The sequence below is a fragment of the Microcaecilia unicolor genome, chromosome 7 (assembly GCF_901765095.1).
Source record: "Microcaecilia unicolor chromosome 7, aMicUni1.1, whole genome shotgun sequence".
In the NCBI taxonomy this organism is placed as follows: domain Eukaryota; kingdom Metazoa; phylum Chordata; class Amphibia; order Gymnophiona; family Siphonopidae; genus Microcaecilia; species Microcaecilia unicolor.
The window spans coordinates 164,865,850-164,888,241 of NC_044037.1; the positions used below are offsets into that span (position 1 = coordinate 164,865,850).

Sequence of the window (22,392 nt, forward strand, 5' to 3'; positions counted from 1 at the left end):
TTACCAACAAGCCAAGAAGGCCCATTTAAAACATCCGTCTGGTGATGAGAATGTGAAAGCCGCCTTAGCTGCATTGAACTCATTGCTTCATGAACGTATGAAAAAACAGTTATTCTCTCATCACTGCCAATTCCATAAGTTCGGTAACCGGCTGGGTAAATTACTTGCCTGAGTAGTGAAAGCGTGGTCAGCCCGGACATCAATCCCTACGTTAGTGGCACAGGACGGTTCTAGGAAATCTAGCCCCAACGATATTATGCAAATTTTCTATGATTATTTCTCATAGATATATCAAGCGGATTTGGAGCGGGGTGGCCCATCGCTATTAGACTACCTTGAAGATTCGGGTCTCCCAACCCGCCCCCCAGAAGCTAGCACTCAATTGAGTGTGCCACTGCGTGCGCGAGAAGTCCAACAGATAATTAAATCTTTGACCTCGGGAACTGCCCCAGGAATTGACGGGTTCTCTTCGGAATATTACAAGATGCTAGTACAGCAAGTGAGTGTTCCGCTAACGTTATTCTTCAAGGAGTCAATTTCGGGGGGAACATTCCCTGCTCAAGCTAATGAAGCACTTATAGTGTTTATTCCAAAGCCAAGTGCTGGTGAATGGTTTATGTTCCCCCAGCTTTCGGGTGAGTAGGGGAACCAGGCAGGGATGCCTGCTGTCCCCTCTCTGATTCTTACTATATTTAGAACCCCTTTCTCTGCACCATCATGAAAGACCCGGCGATCACAGGAGTCACATTACCTCAGCTCTCCATTAAAGTGTTGACATATGTAGATGATATATTGCTTACTATCATGAACCCTCAGAGTTCATTAACTTCCGTGCTGGATGCTATTATGGAATATGGATACTATTCAGGCTTTAAACTAAACTTACAGAAATTGGAGGCTCTACCAACCCCCACCTCAGTGAGGGGGGACTGGGGGGGACCCTTTCTGTTAAAGTGGGCATCCGCCCATCTTAAATATCTAGGTATTAGGGTCCCCGCAGATTTGAAAGAACTTTATGATATTAACTTGACCCCACTGTAGGCTTCCATCCAATCCTCTTTGGGGATGTGGCAACACCTTCCTGTATCTCTGTGGGGCAGGATCGCCTTATACAATATGATCTTAGTTCCAAAATGGCTATATGTCATTCAGGTGCTGTCCCTTTTTTTTCTGAGACAAGATGAACGTCTGCTACATCGGATGTTGGTGAAATTCTTTTGAAGTGGGCGGAGATCCCAGGTCCCTTTTTTGCAGACCTACCTCCCCGTGGCTAAGGGTAGCCTTGGGGCGCTAAGTCTTAAAGTGTTTTCAGTGGCTGGCTGCATAAGACATCTGAGTGATTGGTTTATTTGTTACATTTGTATCCCACATTTTCCCACCTATTTGCAGGCCTAGTGGTTAGGGTGGTGGACTTTGGTCCTGGGGAACTGAGAAACTTTCGATTCCCACTTCAGGCACAGGCAGCTCCTTGTGACTCTGGGCAAGTCACTTAACACTCCATTGCCCCAGGTACAAATAAGTACCTGTATACAATATGTAAGCCGCATTGAGCCTGCCATGAGTGGGAAAGCGCGGGGTACAAATGTAACAAAAATAAAAATAAATAAATGTGGTTTACATAGTACCATAAAGGCGTTCACCAATTCCGGTATGAACAAATACAGTAATGTTGTGGTAGAATAAGGTTCGTGTGTACAGACACATTAGGGAATCGTAGAGAGGAAGAGTTGGATCGGTAGGGTATGCCTTTTTGAACAGGTTAGATTTTAATGATTTCCGGAAGTTTAGGTGATCATAAGTTGTTTTCACGGCTTTTGGTAATGCGTTCCATAGTTGTGTGCTTATGTAGGAAAAGCTGGATGCTTTTAGGGGCATGTCCTTTTTTTCTTTCCTAGTCACTGAGCATAGGGTGCTGAGTCCATGCCATTTTAGTTACTGGCTGCATGCAGCTCCTGGTCGTGCCCCCATGAGGCCATACTTCGCCCCGCTCTTCCTTCCTCTGCGGAGGGCATGGCGATGGATTTGTAAACTTTATCGCTTTGACCCTCATGTATCTCCTTTACTGCCAGTTTGGGGGAATGCAGACTTTCCTGTGGGTAGGACCTCAGCAGTCTTCCGCGGGTGGAGGGAGGAGGGGACCATTTTTCTTTTCCAAGTATTAAATAAGGATGGCACTTGTAAAACTTTTCAGGATTTGTGTATAAATAAGCATCTGACCCCTCAGGCTTTCCTTCCGTATTTATAGCTATGTCATTATATTGCTTCACTGCATAGGCCTCCTTGTCACTGAAAACACTGGAACAATTAGTAGAGATTTATGACCTGGAAGCTCAGCTATCGGTTCCCTTAAAATACTTTCATAATCAACTAAGAGAGGCGCTGCCTGAGGTGTGCTATGGGGACCTGGCACAGAGTTGGTCTGGGGAATTGGGGTGCCAGATCCAGGATAAAATGCTGCAAACATGTTTACGTACTTGCTATGGGGCTTTCAGGAGTACTAGCATCAGGGAGCTCCAATATAAATTTGTTATGCGTCTTTATGTCTCACCACACAGGGCTTTCAGGGCTACCCTGCGACCCCGTGATGACTGTCCAAGGTGTGCGGGATCCGTGGCCCATCTTGGCCATATGTTCTGGCTCTGCCCTCCGGTCCTGGCATTCTGGACATCTCCATGCGCCTACGTGTCTGGGATCTGGAGGATTAAGTGGAAACCCTCCCCTGTATTGCTGTTTATCATATAGGGGTACCCCGTAGGGCGGGGATGTTAGCCTTCTTAAGGCGGGCGGTAATAATGGGGAAAAAAACTATATTAAGTGTTTGGCTACTCACCGACCGCCCCTCGATTCAACAGTGGCGGTCCCTTATGATCTCCCTGAGCGTGATGGAACATAAGGATGTTCGAGATTTGGCCTCAAAGCGGGGGGGGGGGGGGGGGGGGGGACACCATCATTTTCAGTCTTGGTTCCCCTTCTGGGACACGTTAACACCGACTGCTCGTAGCAGAATTTTGAATGGTTGATATCCTCCAAGGGAGGGAGAGGGTGGAATGGGGGTGGGAGAGGGAATCTGGGGGGGGGGGGGGGGTGATGAGGGCAGGTTTTTCTTCATTTTTTGGGGTTACATAAATGTAATATGGGTGTTTATGACAAAATGACAAATGATAAGATGGTTGACTTTTTGCTGTTACTGTAACCGCGTGCATTTGCATAAATAAAGTATTAAAAAAAAGTGCTTCCTGTTTGAAGAACAGTATTTGTTGTCCCTTGCTTGAGTTGTCATTTGGGTGTGCATGGTTTCCACGATTTTTGATTTTTAGTCTCCCTAAATCTTGTTGTTTGTATAATTTCATTTAGCAATACAGCTGAAATGTTAGACATTTAGGGCCCTGTTTATTAAGGTGAGCTAGCGTTTTTAGTGTATGCTAAAAATTAGCATGCGCTAATGCTAAAGACATCCATATAGTCCTATGGGTGTCTCTAGTGTTAACACGTGCTAATTTTTAGCACAAGCTAAAAATGTTAGCACGCCTACGGCACAGCTTAGTAAACAGGACCCTCAGGACTAAATTCTATAAATGGTGCCAAAAAAATGCACTAAGTTCTATTCTATAAATGGTGCTCAAAGTTAGGCGCCATTTATAGAATAATGTGTCACGCCAGGAACCACGCCTAACTTTAGACATGAGGATTTTCATCAACTAAACTCTGGTGTATATCCTCACACCTAAATTAGGCACAGATTCCCTTTTTTCTATAACAGCGCACATAAATTGCTGGAGCGCCCCTGATCCGCCCATGGATCTTCATGGCCGCATCCCCTTTTTGGAGCCACATTTTAAAAAAATGTGCGTGTAAAGTGTAATGCCAAGTAGCACCGATACTTGATTGTTACGGCCCAATTATCAGCGCCAATTGGCTTGTTATTCAATTAAATTGTGCACACAATTTTAAGCACCATTTATAGAATTTGGGGGTTATTGCATAATGATACAGTGCCATCATTCAAGTATTATGTAAGTTCATGTACTGCATGAAAAAAAGAGGATACAGAACCTTTTCTGAAGCATTTCATCAGTAGCTGGACCCACAGTCAACAGAAATATGAGGTTTCTAGGCATTCTGGAAAAGGTATTTTCTACAGACTCTTCCAGTCATGCATATATTATCCCTTCTTGTACTTTGTAAGATAATCCAACAAATAGAATGTTGCAGGAGTCAGTATAGTTAGTTCAATAACCTGTGACTGTCTATTATCATATGAAACATCATTGAAAGGAAGCTCTGAAATGAGGCTACCATTAAGAGGTGTTATTTTACAACTAACGTGCTATTTTACTACAGGTCCCATTTTATACAGTGACCCCTCGTTACTAATTACTGGGGTTAACAGTAGAATGACACATCTTAACGGTTTTTAACTACAGCCTTTAAGATCTTAATTTCAACATATTGCATAATCTGCCCTGCTAACTTCCCTCTATAGAAAATACTCTGTACTATAGGTACAATACTTATACATAGGGAGTGAATGCTCAGTAGTTAGAGGCTTCTGCAGTGATTCTGGCCCAAATTCTGAAGACTTCATGACATTGCAATTGAAGAAAGTGGATAGATGGAGGTTGATGAAAAACCTTACCGCAAGGAGTAAAAAGCATGCTATTGCCACTATATCCATAAGATCTGTTTCATTTATTCATGCAGTGATTGGCCGCTATCTTCTATTTTTCATTCTCAGATTCTACAAAATTACAATAGTGACCAGAACATAAAGAAGATTCTTCAAAATATAGACTTCTACATTGTGCCAGTACTCAATATTGATGGGTATATTTACTCCTGGACAACGGTAAGTGATAGAACCAGATAATATATGGGAAAAAATGTTTTTCTTTGCCATACAATGGCATTTTAGATATTCTACTGCTTTATTTCTGTTGTAAACAGGCAATAAAACTCTCAGTCTAGTCTCATTCTGAGTTGCCGTTCCCTTTCAGCAAAATGTATATTCAAATCAAGAATGAAGGAGGCTAGGTTCCTAATCAATCAGAGTTCAGGGCGTGGGCTGGGACCGGAGTTATCTCCAGGAGGCTGGAGAGGCACCATGGTTTCTATTATGGTCTGTTGCTTACTCAATAATCCACATCACACCAGATGTATAACCAAAGAAATGTTAGTTTTACTGAAACAGAAAAATTAGCATGTCCAGGAATGCTCACAAGAGGGCTTGAATTATATACAGTCTATACAGCACCAAATCAGTGTCCACTTTCCCCTTCACTTCTGAGAGTACAGGATTTCCCAATGCTAATCTACATGTATACTGCAGTTTCCAAAAGAACTCTTTACCCATTGTTTATCCATTCCTAGACCTCATGGATTTTCCAGTCCTTCACTCCAGGAAAGCTTTCTTACTCCACTCAACTATCCTAGTGAGTCATGACTATCAACTCTCTTTCGTGTCTCAAGTAGCTTCTATATGTAAAACAGGTTTCTTCATTTTGAGAAAATTACATGCTGTTAGAACTTACTTTGACCATGATTCCTTTCATTCTCTTATTCTTTCTCTATTACCTGCTCGTCTTGACTACTGTAACGTTTTCTCTGGCCTCTCCCTATCCATGCTGAAAAGATTGCGTATTCTCCAAAATACGGCCATGCAGCTTTTGTGCCACTTGCATAAATCAGATCATATAACCCCTCAAATTTGTATTAGAGAGATACAAGGTTTTGTTTGTTAAGTCTATGGCGATGTGATACCATTGTTGTAACTCAACTCTTCATAATAACCAAAAAAAAAAAATATTAAAAAAAAAGATCATATAACCCCTCTACTCTGAGCACATCATTGGCTTCCTGTTGAATTTCGCATTTAATTTAAAATCTTCCTTCTTACTTTTAAAGCATTTAGAATGGGTGTTCCCCAATATCTAAACTTTCTAACTATACCCTACACTCCATGTCTCTTGAGATCAATGACCATCGCTTTGTACTCCCTGGACCCTGATCTGCTCACTATGGGGCCAATATTCAGATTGCGGGAGTTAGTTGGGCTGACTCCCATGGTCGGTGCTGAGCCCGGATATCCAATGCTGGGCCATTTCCGGTGATCGACATTGAATATCTGGTTTATTTTTGGCTGGTTTCAACTTAATGCTGGCCATTTAAGTTGAAACCTGCCAAAGATAGGCCTACTATTTCGGTGGCCCACTTTGGCCATGAAACTTAGCCAGCAATATGCTGAATATTAGCGGATAGCCGGCTATATTGTGTGATATAACCGGTTAAGTGCTAAGCGCGCACCTCGAATATTCTACGGGAGATAACTTGCTATCTCCCATTGAATAATCATGGATAACCAATTAAGCACTATTTAAACAGCCAAGACCCATTCCTGGCTGGTTAAATAGCGCTGAATATTGGATAGTATGAGTCCACCCGCCAGGTGAGCTAAAGGCTTGACTTTTCCAACAAGCTTACCCCACATGTGCCCAAGGCACAATCCCCCCCAACCCCCCTGACATTGAAAAAACCTCCCTGGTAGTCCAGTGGGAAACCCTACCCCCACCCTCCCTGGTGGTTTAGTGCCCCCTGAGCCCTCCATACCTTGTAATGGCGGAGGAGAAAGTAGCATTCCCTACTCCTTCCAGCACTGCCTCCGAAATGGCTGCATCCTGCCCTAACTCTTCATCAAGGGCAGGATCCAGATTGGGGATGGGGATTGCGGGAATCCCGTGGAACCGCAGGTATGGAAGAAGTTGCCATGGGATTCCTGCAGGAATGGAAGTTACCGTGGGATTCCAATGGGGATGGAAGAAGTTGCTGTGGGATTCCCACAGAAGCGTAGTCAAAATCTCTGGTGGCTCTAGAATGAGCCTTGGAATGCACTGAGGTAATTGGAGTACCAAAATGAGACTTGGAATGTACACAGAAAGGCAGTTGGATCACCAGAATGAGGCTTGGAATACCCAGAGAGGCAGCTGGAACATCATAGTGAGGCTTGGAACACTCAATTGGTTGAACAGTGAACACCATTCAAACAAAAAAACACACACAGGAGGCTATTGGGGGTTGGGAGGAAACAAAGGGCATTGAGCAACTAAATAATAGTGTTGACTCTTGCGGGTATGGGAGGGAATGGAAGAGATTGTGGGGATGGGTTAGATTCCAGTGGGGATGGGTAAAATTTCTGTCCCTGTGCAACTCTCTAATCTAGATATAACAAATCATCTTGTTTTCAATACTCTTCCAGGTGGAGATAGTCTCTTTTAACAAGTTAAACCTCTTATCACTTTTCTCTTACCACATGAACATTCAAGTATAAAAGCAGTGCTTCTCAACCCAGTCCTCGGGGCACACCCAGCCACTCAGGTTTTCAGGATATTTATAATGAATATCCATGAAATAGATTTGCAAACCAATGAGGCAGTACATTTATTTATTTTTGTTACATTTGTACCCCGCGCTTTCCCACTCATGGCAGGCTCAATGCGGCTTACATATTGTATACAGGTACTTATTTGTACCTGGGGCAATGGAGTGTTAAGTGACTTGCCCAGAGTCACAAGGAGCTGCCTGTGCCTGAAGTGGGAATCGAAAGTTTCTCAGTTCCCCAGGACCAAAGTCCACCACCCTAACCACTAGGCGGCCACTCCTCCACTCATTTATCTCATATATATTCATTGTGGCTATCCTGAAAGCCTGACTGGCTGTGTGTGCCCCAAGAACTGGGTTGAGAAGCACTGGTTAATGTTTTCTTTTTGTTCTTGCTCGTGCACAGGACCGTTTATGGAGGAAATCCCGGGCATCCTATAACAATGGCACCTGCTATGGGACAGACTTGAATCGCAACTTTAATGCAATGTGGTGTAGTAAGTGCAATTTAGTATTCCAACCAGACACGGATGATGTGTACGTAGAACCAAAGAAGGTGCACCTAGATGTGGCTATGCATGGACAGGGGATTATGCAGGAAGGTACAAACTGCTATCGGCATACCCATCCTCTGGGTATTCTGACTAGTAGAGGTTCATTTCATTCCAGGTTCCAGACCCAAAGACCTTCCGCAAGGCCTGGTGTGGATCCTCTGACAGTGGAAGTGATTCTCCACTATAGGGTTCAAGCTGCACTCTCTCTAGTTCAAGAAGTCACTTTAGACAAAAATAAGATTTTCCAAACTAAAAAGGATAATATTGGGCAGCAGTGGTCGCCTATTAATTTAAACACTGGCTATGGCTACGTCTATAGTCAGTACCACTGAATATGTATTTACCACTGACCACCACCACTACGTGTACTAAGAGCCCGATATTCAAAAAGACACATCCATTTATCGGTAGCTATTAAACCTATAAGCCCCCTGGCCCCAGATTTTCAACACAATATGGATAGTGCCATTGACAATCACTCTAACTGCTTCAGCACTATTCGTATAGTGGCACGGTGGAGTTAGGTGCAGCCTGGGTGGTAATGGGGCTATTTTCAAAGCACTTAGACTTACAAAGTTATATAATAACCTATAGAACTTTGTAAGTCTAAGTACTTTGAAAATGAGCCCCAATGTTTACTTATATAGTGTCAATATTCAGCAATCCTAAGTTCAACTGTAAAGCTCTATGGTATTCAGACACCATCAGCCGTCGATTTCATAGAGTGGTGCTGAAGTACACATTTTTTAAAAATGTAGTAGCCAGCATTAAAAAAAAAATGTGGAACTCTACTAGCCGTATAGTGGTTGAATATCTCTACTATATGGATAATTTTGGGTTGCTACCTTTACCATTCACTATGTGGATAGTACAGAGGAGGTTAGAGAAATGTTTGCCTTGGCACTATACATATAGGCTATGAAATTTGACAGTGGAGTTTTACATTTGGCTGCCAGTAAATGTATAAATCTTTTAGAGCAGTCAGTGACCTGTATATGTCTTTAATAAACAACTTTTCTTCAAAGTAAACAGCAAACAAAATAGCAACAACTCCAATGCAGCTTCATCAAGCAGAATAGGGGCTAGATCCTTTCTTCCAAACACTGCTGAGACACCCTCCTTCACTTCTTTTGGTTCCCTCTAGACATTTACTGGGATCCCAATGCCCTAAGGACCCTTTTAGTATCTGTTTCTCCCAATGCTTGAATCTCTTTTCTCCAGATCATTTTCTCTTCTATACCTCTGGACTCCTACAGGTTCCTATATTAAGCACTGGTTGGTTAGAGTTTTCCTTTTCAGCTTTCAAAGTTCCACACAACTTGCACCCTCAGGAACATTAACTCACTGGATATCAGAAAACACAAATGGAACTGTTCTGCAGGATCTCTGCAGAACCCTGTCAAAAAGGGTTCTGCTTGCTGTCTCCCACTGTAGCCAATACCACCAGAAAAACAGGTGCTAACTCATTGATTTCAGTTCTCTATCACTGTGGCTTAATGCAACCAACAGCACACTGACAGTCAATTAAACCAATCACAAGTGCTTTTTGTATCATAAAGGGGGAAGTTACTAAGTTGTTGTAAAATAAGGCATTTTACTGCAGCTGTTTACCACAGGAGTCACTAACCTATGGTAAGTTAGTACTGCAGGTTAAAGGAATAATGCAGCTTGTGATCAAACTTACAAGAAGAATTATTCTGCTCTCAGGGCGTGCTAGGTCAATGATAAATGGCCTGATGTTCCTGGGAAACTTTTCTGAAAGGGGCTGGTGCTGTAAGATGATCTGAGGGTACAACCCCCCCAAGAAAAAACTCCCCCCTGCAGATAGATTATAAAGTGTCTTCAGAGGGTGGGGGTGGGGATCTATGTATCTGGGGGCTGTCCAAGCCCCTCCTCCACCTCCCAGACACTCCCTGATCAGCCAACCATCACCCCTCATCACCTGAAAGCTCCCTGAGCACACCTCATCTATTCCATGGGTGGTCAAAGTTTCTCAGCAGGAGTATTGCAGTCTCTCCTGCTCCTACTGTGCCAGGTTCAAAATGTCACCCATGACTCAAGTGGCAAGACCCTTATATGGCAGCTTGCTTGCTAGTGGTAGTACCACATGGTCAAGGATATTATTTTGGAACCTGGTGCCAGCAGGAGTAAGAGTGATTGGGAATCACTTCTGTTCAGTACTTTTTGCCCACCATGGAATGTGAGGTAGGCCTGAAAGAAGCTTAAGGTGGGGTGAGGGTATTTGGGGGGAGGGGCATGATTGGGGGCTCAGGGGGGCCCTTGGGAATGGAGGTGGTGCTTGGAAATAGCCTATAACATGTGTCTTCAGAGAATGGAGGATATCTGCAGGGGATGGGAGTCTTTGTTGGGGAAGAGAAAGAGGAGCCCCCAGACCATACATTTTTTCTACAGCACTGGGCCCTTAAAGATGTTGCCCAGAAACATCAGGCTGCATGTTAGCAGTCTGAGGCACCTGGGTAGGAAGAATAATCCCATCTTGGAGCTGGTGTTATTTTTCCTGGAAACATAAGCTGTATTATCCAGTTTACATCATATTGATTTGTTTTGCATGCATTTGCATGTTTGCATCTCATTATTTTGTATCCCGTGGTAGCTTAAACTGTGCATTATGGTAATAACACATGATATTACCATTTAACATGTATTAAAAGTATGGCTGCCTATTTATCATGTTAATAAAGTGATTAATGTGTTAAAATTTTAACTTGCATTAAAAATGTTAACATGATTAACTACCCCAGGCCTGTCCTCTGTTTCTCGCCCCCTCCGTCCAACCATTCTGCATAACCCCGTCTTTCTCCCTCCACTATCCTGCATTGCCCCTTCTGTCTCACCTTTCTGTCCCCTCCCTGCTCGCTCACTTATTAGGTCACGGGCTGCTTCTCAGGGTCTGCAGGGCAGCTGCAACAGTAACAACAGGAAACAGAAGGTAAGCAAGGAGTCATTGCTTTGTGTGTGCCAATGCTAACAGGAAGTTACATTAGAGCTTGGTGTAGCTTTCTGTTTTTGGGACCCGCAGAGCTAGTGGTGGTGCACAAAGGACACTGTCCTCGTCCTTGCCTTTTGTTTCCTGTTGCTGCAGCTGCTGCCACAGCCCTGCAGACCTGGAGAAGCAGCCAGTGATCTAGTGAGTAAGTGAGCAGGTAGAAGGGAAGAAGGCAAAACGGATGGAGCAACGCAGGATGGTGGTGGGAGGGAGATGAGGCAATGCAAGATGGTTGGGCAATGGGGGGAGAGAGCCAGAGCAATGTTGGATGTTGGTGGTGGTGGAGAGAAAGGAGAAAGAAAAAGTGATACTGGAAGGGTGGTGGTATGGGGGGAATGGGACAATACTGGATAGTGGGAGAGGGTCAAGGGTGATGCTCAATGGTGATGGGGGGAGAGACAGAAAGGGATTATGTTGGGTTTTTTTTTTGGGGGGGGGGGAGAGACAGAAAGGAGAGGTCTTTGGTGGATGGGGGGGGGGGGGGGGGAAGAGATACGTATATAAATAATATGGGATGCACATTGATTAAACAGTTAAACCTCTCACACAGTCAGGATTATCATATCAGTGTACTGAAAAATTTGATTAATTTTTAATCAATGTGCAGCCCTTGTTAAAAGGTAAATATCATGTATTATTCCCTTGATGCACATTAGTAACCGCCCCCCAAAATGTGCTACAAGTGAAAAGCACAATCATGAGAATACAGATCATTCACAAAGCAGCTTGAGAATGAGAAAAAAAAAACCCCAAACATGAACAGAAGGTTACAAACTAACCCCAAGAAATGAAAAAAGAAAACCATGCAGGGAAAAAAAGGAACAGAAATCTTCACAAGAGTCCTTTCTTTTGATGACACCCAATAATAATGGGCAGAACGGCAGGACCTTCACAACACAGGAGTACTGCCAGTAGGGATGGTACTTCAATATTGTGTTTTCAAGCACTAGGGTCAGGCAGGTTTCCTGGAATACTGCAGAGCTTGCCGGTCCCTCACTATTGAAAATGTGATAGTGAAACAGCACCCCCCCCCCCCCCCACTGGCAGCACTCAGCTTAAAGAGAACAGTGGTGCCTGATACTATTTTTAAATCTGCTGTTGCTGCACAGGAGGAAGAGAGGTATGAAAGGGAGACACCTAGGCTGTGGGGCAAATGGGAACAGAAAATGAAGCAGTACAACCAGCAGCAAAATTTAGATGATATGGAGCCCATGTGGCCTTAAAACTTGAACTACAGCTCATGGAGAGGTTTCCCTCGTTATCATCAGACATTTCAAAGTGTACTAGCTGAGAGCTTCACACTAATGGTTATTTCAATATTGATTCTTTTTCTGGTCACTTTGCAGGCATCGGTGCCTCGAATAACTGCAGCAGCTTGACATTCTGTGGGACAGGACCGGAATCGGAACCGGAAACCAAAGCTGTGGTCAACCTGGTGGAAAGTCAGAAATCTGACATTTTGTGCTTCCTAACTATTCACTCCTATGGGCAGCTGATCCTCCAGCCTTATGGTTACACCAAAAATCAATCAAGAAATCATGAGGAAATGGTAAGGAATCAGACAAACTAATCAAGTGTGGTCCAGAAACTTGTATTTTATCACGATCAAGATTATTACATTAGCCATACCTCTGAACTGTTTTCTGTGAAGTTTGTAATTCCTAGATCTCTGCATTAAATTTATCTTGGAGAAAACGAAATTCTTTGAATGTTTTGATATCTTGGGGCCCTGTTTACTAAGCTGTGCTGTAGGCATGCTAGTGTTTTTAGCATACGCTAATGCTAGAGACACCCATATATTCCTATGGGTGTCTCTAGCGTTAGCGTGCACTAATTTTTAGTGCACGCTAAAAATGCTAGCGCACTTTAGTAAACAGGGCCCCTTGTTTTTTACTCAACATAAAAATTATGTAGTGATGCTGTATATTAGCTTTCAAGACCACACTAGGGATGAGCAGCCAGAAAATTTTTGTGTCATTTTTTTCTGGGAGATTTTTTTTTTGTTCCAGAATATAATCTAATCTAATCAAAAACTTGTAGACTGCAGAAATCCCAGTGTGAGGTTCAAGGTGGTTAACAAATTAAGAAAACTTGGAACAACACGTGGAGCTACAAAATTGAAAGTAAAAACACCTTAAAATTTATCAAATAAAAATGTTTTAAATTTTTTACACAATAACATATAATTTACCTCTGATTGAATATATAATGGGAGCACAATCCAAACTGAAATGGCTTCAAAGTAAGGCTTTAGTCGAACACCATTACATGCAGGTAATTTTAATAAAAAATTATCCCGCAACTAAGAAGAAAGAAAAATATTTGAAAAAGATCAAATAAACAACTCCGAAGTACTCGAATACAAAACATGAACAATCATACAAATAGATTTAAAAACAATATGCGCTTTTAGAGGAAGCTAATGAAGCCTTTTCGAATGAAATGTCGTTACGAGTGTGCACTCTTTTTAAAGACTGTGAATTATGTGCAAAGAGGGCACACTCCATTACACTAGTGCACATGTGTGTGAACCATTTCAGAAAAGAGTTTAAACTGTCTTTCCACATACTGGAGCATTCTATTAATGGCACCTAAAGTCAGGTCCTAATTAGGCCCTCAGTGCGGATGGATGCAAGGTGCTGAAATGGGACTGAAATGGCAGATCGGCGTGCAAATACACTTATGTGGCCAGTTACAGGATAGCACCTAAATAACTGCAAAGTGGGCATGGCCATGGGAGAAACATGGGTCAGGGGCATTCTAGAAAATTATGCGCAGTGTTGTAGAATACCGTAAATGCATGCCCAACTTGTGTGCCAGGATTTATACCAGATTTCAGCTGGTGTAAGTCCTCGTGCCCAAAGTTGAGGATACAATTTGGCACCCAACGCTATTCTATAAAGAGCGCTTATCCTGGAGCACCCTTTAAAGAATGGCACTGGGCACCATTTACCGATTATAGCCCATAGGGCACAAATTTAATAAGATTGTACTCTCTCTGCACATATCCCCAAATTCTATAAAGGGTGCATTAAGTTGTGCATGCTAATTTGGCCGCATGGCCAAATTGCTTGCATAACTTAATTGATTAATAAGCCAATCAGCACCGATAACTGGTACTTAACCAATTAGTGATACTAATAGGCTTTAATTAGAATGTATGCGCACAATGTTTTAGGCATATTCTACAATGTGGTGTGCGTAAATTCTATTGCACGCAGTTGAAAAGTGGGCAAGGCCATGAGCATGGAATGGGCGGATTGTGGGCATTTCAAAAAACTATATGCACTATTATAGAATACACCTGATCTGCGCCTAAGTTGGGCACAGGATTGTGGGCATTTCAAAAAACTATATGCACTATTATAGAATACACCTGATCTGCGCCTAAGTTGGGCACAGGTATTTAGGCCTGGTTTTAGGTTGGCCTAAATTGGGTGCACCTAAATTTTAGGTGCAAGAACAGCGAGTGCACATATTCTATAAACTACGTGCATGGTTTTTCGTTGCTGATTTTTTTTTACACCATATATAGAATTTACCCCATAGTGTGCACTACTGACATTGATCGAATGAAATTTTGTCACAAACAACAGCCCATCTCTAGACCACAAAGGACCCTTCTTCAGATATGGTCTGCAAGGAATCCAGGGTTAAAACTACGGATGGGCAATCAGAAAATTTTTGTTTTGTATCATTTCCTGTGTCGTTTCCAGGAATGTTCCTTTCAGTCGTTTGTGTCGGCCATTTTGTTTGTCTCAGAGGCAATATCGTTCAGTGAGACCTCTTTTGAGAAAGAGGGCACTCTTGTTCTGAAACAGTCTGCACTCCTTTCCTGATAGCGTGCATGTTTACAGTGTTTGTGCATGCATGAGGTTCGCATATGCACAGTGGTGCACTATCGGGAAAAGAGTGTGCACTGTTTCAGAAGGAGCAGTGATGGCCCTACCATTAGGCCAACTGAGGCGGGAGCCTCAGGTGGCACTCTCCATGTAGTGGCACTCTCCCCTTCCCTCAACCCTTTTCCTCACATTTACCTTATTTTATTTTTTTTAATTTGTATGAAGTCTTTATTAAACATTTGTCAGGACAACATCACAGAGTACAGTAAACCAGAACATGTATGCAATAAAATTGCTGGCCAACACTACCAAAACATCCAGGATTACAATACCCCAACAGTATAAAGCAATAGTATTTCTTGATATACAAAAAGATAAATGTAACTTCAAAGTATTTTAATTGATTTCTTACACCCATCCCCCCACCCCACTCCCTACCCTGCCTCACCCTCTCCTTGTGTCTCATTTAACTCCGGAACCCCCCCGCAACCCACTTACTACCAGTGGCGTAGCTGCGTGGGGCCTGAGGGGGCCTGGGCCGCCGTAGATTTGACCCTGGCCCCCCTGCCGACGATCCCCTTGAACCCCCCTCCCGCCACCAACTCTCCCCCACTGTCGGCGCCTGCCCCGCCGCCGCATCAGATACCTTTTTTGCTGGCGGGGTCCCCGAACACCACCAGCCGAAGAGAGTCTTCTTCAGCGTCAGAGTAGCGCCTTCGTTCAACGAAGTTCCTGCGATCAGCTGTTTCGACGCCTTACGTCCTGCACCATGCATGTAGCCCCGTGCAGGACGTAAGGCGTCGAAACAGCTGATCGCACCAGGAGCTTCGTTGAACGAAGGCGCTACTCCGGCGCTGAAGAAGACTCTCTTCAGCTGGCGGGGTTCGGGGGAGAGTTGGTGGCGGGAGGGGGGGTTCAAGGGGATCGTCGGCAGGCTGGCAGGGGGGTCCCAATGTGGCGGTTGCGGTGGGGGGGCAGCAGTGGGGGGGGGGGGCTAAACAGTGCCCCCCCACCTCGGGCTCTGGCCCCCCTCCCGGCAAGGTCTGGCTACGCCCCTGCTTACTACCACTACAACACAGGGTCCAAACACACCGCAAACCAGCTCAGTAAGTACAATACTTCAGAAAGGGGTTCCAAATAGCCTTCCATTTAGCAAGAGTATGGCATTTAATTGCGGAGGAGTAGCCTAGTGGTTAGTGCAGTGGACTTTGATCCTAGGGAACTGAGTTCAATTCCCACTGCAGCTCCTTGTGACTCTGGGCAAGTCCTTAACCCTCCATTGCCCCTGGTACAAAATAAGTAACTGAATATATGTAAACCGCTTTGAATGTAGTTGCAAAAACCTCAGAAAGGCGGTATATCAAGTCCCATTTCCCTTCCATCTCACAAATATACCAGAGTTTGTTTAGCCATTTAGTAATAGGGGGAACAGAAGGTTGCTTCCAGTACGCTGCTAATATCACACGGGCAGCAGACATCGCATGTCGCACCAGCAAGGATTGGGACTTGGTTAGGCCTGGTGGCTTTTTGCAGAACAGAAAGTAAAGCGGAGACCACCTAAGTGGTCTCTCTAATCATCTTTGTAACCTATACTGTATTCCCTTCCAGTAAGCCCTAGCCTTCCCACATGTCCACCAAAGGTGACCAATAGTCCCCTTAGCCCCACACCCCCTCCAGCATGACGCTGATACTTGAGAATAAATTTAGTTAAGATGTGCCGGCGTCAGGTACCACCTGTACATCACTTTGACACAATTTTCCTTTATAGGGACAGAGATAGAGACCTTTAGAGAAGCCCGCTCCAGGAGAGACCAATCATCCTCATCAATTTCAATCCCCAACTCGTCCTTGCATCTTCTACGGTGCGCACAAGCAGGTTTAGCCAGGTATCTCAAATATTTATACAAGCCAGAAATCAAGCTCTTTGTGCCCCTAGAGTCTTCACAAAAATCTTCCAGATAAAGATTTTCTCTAAGTATCTGAGTCTTGATTGTGGGAGAGGATAAAAAGTGTCTCAGCTGAGTGTAGGCATAGAACTCCTGCAACAAAATGAAGAACCCTTTCACCATAGTGTCAAAAGATTTAAGGGCGCCTCCCTCATACAGTTGACCCCAAGTTGTGAGACCCAGCGAAGCCCATCGGGCAAAAGGCCCCCGACCCATGCCCGGAGGAAACATTGGATTCAGCCAAATAGGTGATAAAAGTGACAGCACCAATTCAGGCTTAGGAAACATGGCATCCCAATAATATAGGGTGGACAAAATCGAAGGGTAAATGCTCAGAGGAATTCTACAGTGTTTTCTAGGGATCCACATGAGCCCACTGAGAAGAGAGGGAGCCACAACCCCCTGCTCTAGCTTAACCCAAAGCTTCTGAGGAGAGTTCTGATACCACTCTAAAGCAGAGCGAGCCTAGGCCACCCGATAATACCAAACAACATTAGGCACTCCCAAACCACCCCTCCCCGGGTCCTGGTAGAGAAGGGAACGCGGCAACCTAGGCCGCTTGTTATGCCAAATTAACAGGTTCAATCACCTTTGCACACCAGAAAGGAAAGATCGAGACATTCTCAAGGGAAGAACCTGAAATAAGTACATCAACCTAGGGAGAACATTCATTTTTAAAGTAGCTATATGCCCAAACCAAGACAAGTCCGACTGGTCCCAACGATCCAAGTCTCTATAGATATCTTTCAGGAGAGGGGAGTAGTTTGCAAAAAATAGGTCAATGAATTGAGGAGTAATAACAACACCTAAGTACTTCAGTCCTCTGGAAACCCACCCAGCGAAAAGGGAATTTATCCTGAAGATGTCAACAAATTTGGTGGAATGCCAACTGGCATAGCCTCCAAATTACCCATATTGAGTTTAAAACCGGAGACCATGGAGTATTCATTTAAAACTTGTAGCAGATTAGGGAACGAGATCAAGGGCTTGGTTAAAGAAAGCAATACATCGTCCACAAATAAAGACACTTTGTACTCATTTCCTCCCACTGAAATACCTGTTACATTAAGATTGGAATGCAACTGCTCGGCTAAAGATTCCATTACTAGAGCAAAAAAGTACATAAGTACATAAGTACATAAGTACATAAGTAGTGCCATACTGGGAAAGACCAAAGGTCCATCTAGCCCAGCATCCTGTCACCGACAGTGGCCAATCCAGGTCAAGGGCACCTGGCACGCTCCCCAAACGTAAAAACATTCCAGACAAGTTATACCTAAAAATGCGGAATTTTTCCAAGTCCATTTAATAGCGGTCTATGGACTTGTCCTTTAGGAATCTATCTAACCCCTTTTTAAACTCCGTCAAGCTAACCGCCCGTACCACGTTCTCCGGCAACGAATTCCAGAGTCTAATTACACGTTGGGTGAAGAAAAATTTTCTCCGATTCGTTTTAAATTTACCACACTGTAGCTTCAACTCATGCCCTCTAGTCCTAGTATTTTTGGATAGCGTGAACAGTCGCTTCACATCCACCCGATCCATTCCACTCATTATTTTATACACTTCTATCATATCTCCCCTCAGCCGTCTCTTCTCCAAGCTAAAAAGCCCTAGCCTTCTCAGCCTCTCTTCATAGGAAAGTCGTCCCATCCCCACTATCATTTTCGTCGCCCTTCGCTGTACCTTTTCCAATTCTACTATATCTTTTTTGGCGAAAGAGGACAGCCCTGACTCGTCCCCCTCCCAAGGGGAAACAGCGAGGAGTTACCTCCGTTGATCCACACACAAGCAGTCAGGGTTGCATAAAGTGCTTGAATCCAACCCCTGAAGTGAGAGCCAAACCCGAATTTTTCCAATACTTTATCCATAAAGGGCCAATGGACTCTGTCAAAGGCCTTTTCAGCGTCAAGTCCTAGGAGGCAAAAGGCAAAGTCATCCTGATGAGCAAGATGAATTAAGTTAAGCACTCTACTACTACTTAACATTTCTAGAGCGCTACTAGGGTTACGCAGCGCTGTACAAATTAACAATTAAGGACGGTCCCTGCTCGGAAGAGCTTACAATCTAAAGGACGAAATGTCAAGTTGGGGTAGATAAGTTTTCCTGTTAAGCACTCGATGAATATTATCCATAGCTTGTCGGCCTGGGAGAAATCTGACCTGATCCGGATGAACCAGGACCAACAGCACCTAGGCTACTCTATTTGCCAAAACCTTTGCCATGATTTTAACATCAGAATTGAGAACCGAGATTGGACAATATGATGCGCAGTTGGTCTTGTCCTTACCTGGTTTCGGAATCACAGCTATCCATGCTTCCATCATAGATCTCGGGAGGGGCTTACCCTCTCAAACTTCATTAAGGATATCTAATAGGAGTGGAGATAATTCCCCTAAGAAAGTCTTATAAAACTTGTTCGGGAAACCGTCTAATCCAGGAGACTTACCCCCTGGAAGCCGTTTGATAACCTTATGAACCTCCTCTATTGTAATTGGGCACTCTAATAAGGCTGGTTGTTCAGGGGATAAAGTAAGCAGAGATCGAGCTGCTAAATATTCATCAATATGAGCAGATGATACAGACGTGTCACCTGATTAAAGAGTATGAAAGAAGTCCTGAAAACGATGGCGAATACAAGGAGATGTAGTGAGAAAGGATCCACATCCATCATCTATTTTAAAGATCATCCTGTCTACACTCTTCTGATGCAGCCGGAAAGCCAACTAACGCCCCGGTTTATTGCTATGGCCATAATGGGTCTGAGATTGACGCAGGTTAATAAACTGGAGCTGCTCTGAGTAAATTCCATCCAAACGCAAGCGCGTGGCCTGTAACTCCCTGAGAGTGTGAACAGAACCAGTGGTTTTATGTGTTCTTCCAAATTGTGGAGTCAAGACAGACATTCAGCTATCTCTGCTCTCCGTGAACGTGCCTTATGGCTCGCTTTTTGAAGAAAATATCCCCAAGTAACAGCCTTTAGCGCATCCAATACTACCCCTAGAGAGGAAACCAAGTGCAAATTATTCTGCAAGTACTCTTTCACTACATTTCTATACCCAGCAACTAACTCAGGTTCCTGCAAAAAAGAAGTATTCAGCGTACGTCTTGTGTCGCTACCCTCATCACAAAAGCAAGGAAAGGTCACCCAAACCGGGGCATGATCAGATATTGTAATGGGCCCCATTCCTGTTTCAAGGCTCCCTTCGGCCAAACAAATATCCACTAAAATATAATCTATCCTAGAGTAAGAATCATGAGAATGTGAATAGAAGGTATAGTCCCGAACACCCGGATGCCTTAGTCGCCAAGGATCACATACACCCAAGTCTCTTACCAGCTCAGCAAAAGCACGCGAGGTCTTATAATCATTTGCCACAGCAGGTCCAGATCTATCCATAGCTGGGTGGATGGTAGAATTGAAATCTCCCCCCACAATCAGGTGCGCTGCATGCATAATGGGAATCTTAGAGCGAATATTTCGAAAAAAAAAACTCTTGAGATTGATTTGGCGCATATATTGAGGCCAGCACTACTGGGTTAGCATCAATATGCAAGGTCAAAAATAAAAATCTACCTGCAGGATGTCGCTTTATGTGTTCCATTGTCATCTGTAAGGAAGAATGCAATAAAATTGCAACACCTCTTTTCTTTGAGCCATCGCTCGCCAAGGCACAATACACATGAGGATAACGAGGGTGAGCCAGCAACCGCTCGTGGTCTCTCCTAAAGTGGGTCTCCTGCAAAAACACAACCTGGGGGCCGTGATGCAAAATTTCCTTAAACAATTTTTGATGTTTCTGGGGAGAATTCAGCCCCTTAACATTATATGAAAAAAACCTTTAATGATGTCATTTACACAAAGGATAGGATTATAAACAGCTGCGAATCTCCAACTGACAGAGGTGAGCTAATCCAAAATAGCCTAACAGATTCTGTGTCAATACCCGCTGATACTCTCCAAACCCCCCAATCCTCTCGTAAATCACACATCTACTACTACATCCAACCCACCCTCCCCCCCAAATCCCGACCACCACCAACCCTCTAATCCAATCTAACCACCAAACAGACATCCACAATAAAGGGAACGGGAAATGGGACTTGATATACCACATTTCTGAGGTTTTTGCAACTACATTCAAAGCGGTTTACATATATTCAGGTACTTATTTTGTACCAGGGGCAATGGAGGGTTAAGTGACTTGCCCAGAGTCACAAGGAGCTGCAGTGGGAATTGAACTCAGTTCCCCAGGATCAAAGTCCACTGCACTAACCACTAGGCTTCCACTGCACTAACCACTAGGCTACTCCTCCACCCTGAGTGGGAATGTACAGAAGAAAACGAGCCACGCTCCAAACTAGCCACCCAAACCCCTCCCCCCGCCCCACTCTCTTCTGTTCGACCACATTCATACACCGCAATCTACATCTCAGACAAGCATACAACGCAATACACCAGCAAGAAAAACAAAACCCTGCAGTACAGGTACAAGTCCAAACCCAGAAATGGGAGAAGGCCCCGAATACTACTACTACTACTTAACATTTCTAGAGCGCTACTAGGGTTACACAACGCTGTACAGTTTAACAAAGAAGGACAGTCCTTGCTCAAAGGAGCTTACAATCTAAAGGACGAAATATCAAGTTGGGGCAGTCTAGATTTCCTGGATAGAGGTAAAGTGGTTAGGTGCCGAAGGCGACATTGAAGAGGTGGGCTTTGAGTAAGGATTTGAAGATGGGCAGGGAGGGGGCCTGGCGTATGGGCTCAGGGAGTTTATTCCAAGCATGGGGTGAGGTGAGGCAGAAAGGGCGGAGCCTGGAGTTGGCGGTGGTGGAGAAGGGTACTGAAAGGAGGGATTTGTCTTGAGAGCGGAGGTTACGGGTAGAGAGGTAAGGAGGGGCTGCAGATCGAGTGCATTTGTAGGTTAGTAGGAGAAGCTTGAACTGTATGCGGTACCTGATTGGAAGCCAGTGAAGTGACTTGAGGAGAGGGATGATATGAGTATATCGGTCCAGGCGGAAGATAAGACTTGCAGCAGAGTTCTGAATGGACTGAAGGGGGGATAGATGGCTAAGTGGGAGGCCAGTGAAGAGTAGGTTGCAGTAGTCAAGGTGAGAGGTAATGAGAGAGTGGATGAGAGTTCGGGTGGTGTGCTCAGAAAGGAAAGGGTGAATTTTGCTAATGTTATAGAGGAAGAAGCGACAGGTCTTGGCTAGCTGCTGGATATGCGCAGAGAAGGAGAGGGAGGAGTCGAAGATGACTCCGAGGTTGCAAGCAGATGAGACGGGGACGATGAGGGTGTTATCAACTGAGATGGAGCGTGGAGGGAGAGGAGAAGTGGGTTTGGGAGGGAAGACAATAAGCTCAGTCTTGGCCATGTTCAGTTTCAGGTGGCGGTTGGACATCCAGGCAGTAATGTCAGATAAGCAGGCAGATACTTTGGCCTGGGTTTCTGCAGTAATGTCTGGTGTGGAGAGATAAAGCTGGGTGTCGTCAGCATAAAGATGATATTGGAAACCATGAGATGAGATCAGGGAGCCCAGGGAAGAGGTGTAGATTGAGAAGAGAAGGGGTCCAAGGACAGATCCCTGAGGAACTCCAACAGAGAGCGGGATGGGGGTGGAGGAAGAACCATGAGATAAGAGGAGAACCAGGAGAGGACAGAGCC

General features: G+C 44.3%; 1 protein-coding gene across 1 annotated transcript in view; it reads left to right on the top strand.

Moving 5' to 3' along the window:
* CPO (carboxypeptidase O) overlaps positions 1-22,392 on the top strand; it is a 67,949-nt gene that overhangs the window by 25,405 nt on the left and 20,152 nt on the right. The window contains exons 7-9 of the mRNA XM_030209747.1: positions 4,736-4,846; positions 7,778-7,868; positions 12,279-12,481. Coding sequence (XP_030065607.1) covers positions 4,736-4,846; positions 7,778-7,868; positions 12,279-12,481 — 405 coding nt within the window. The remainder of the gene's footprint in view (positions 1-4,735; positions 4,847-7,777; positions 7,869-12,278; positions 12,482-22,392) is intronic.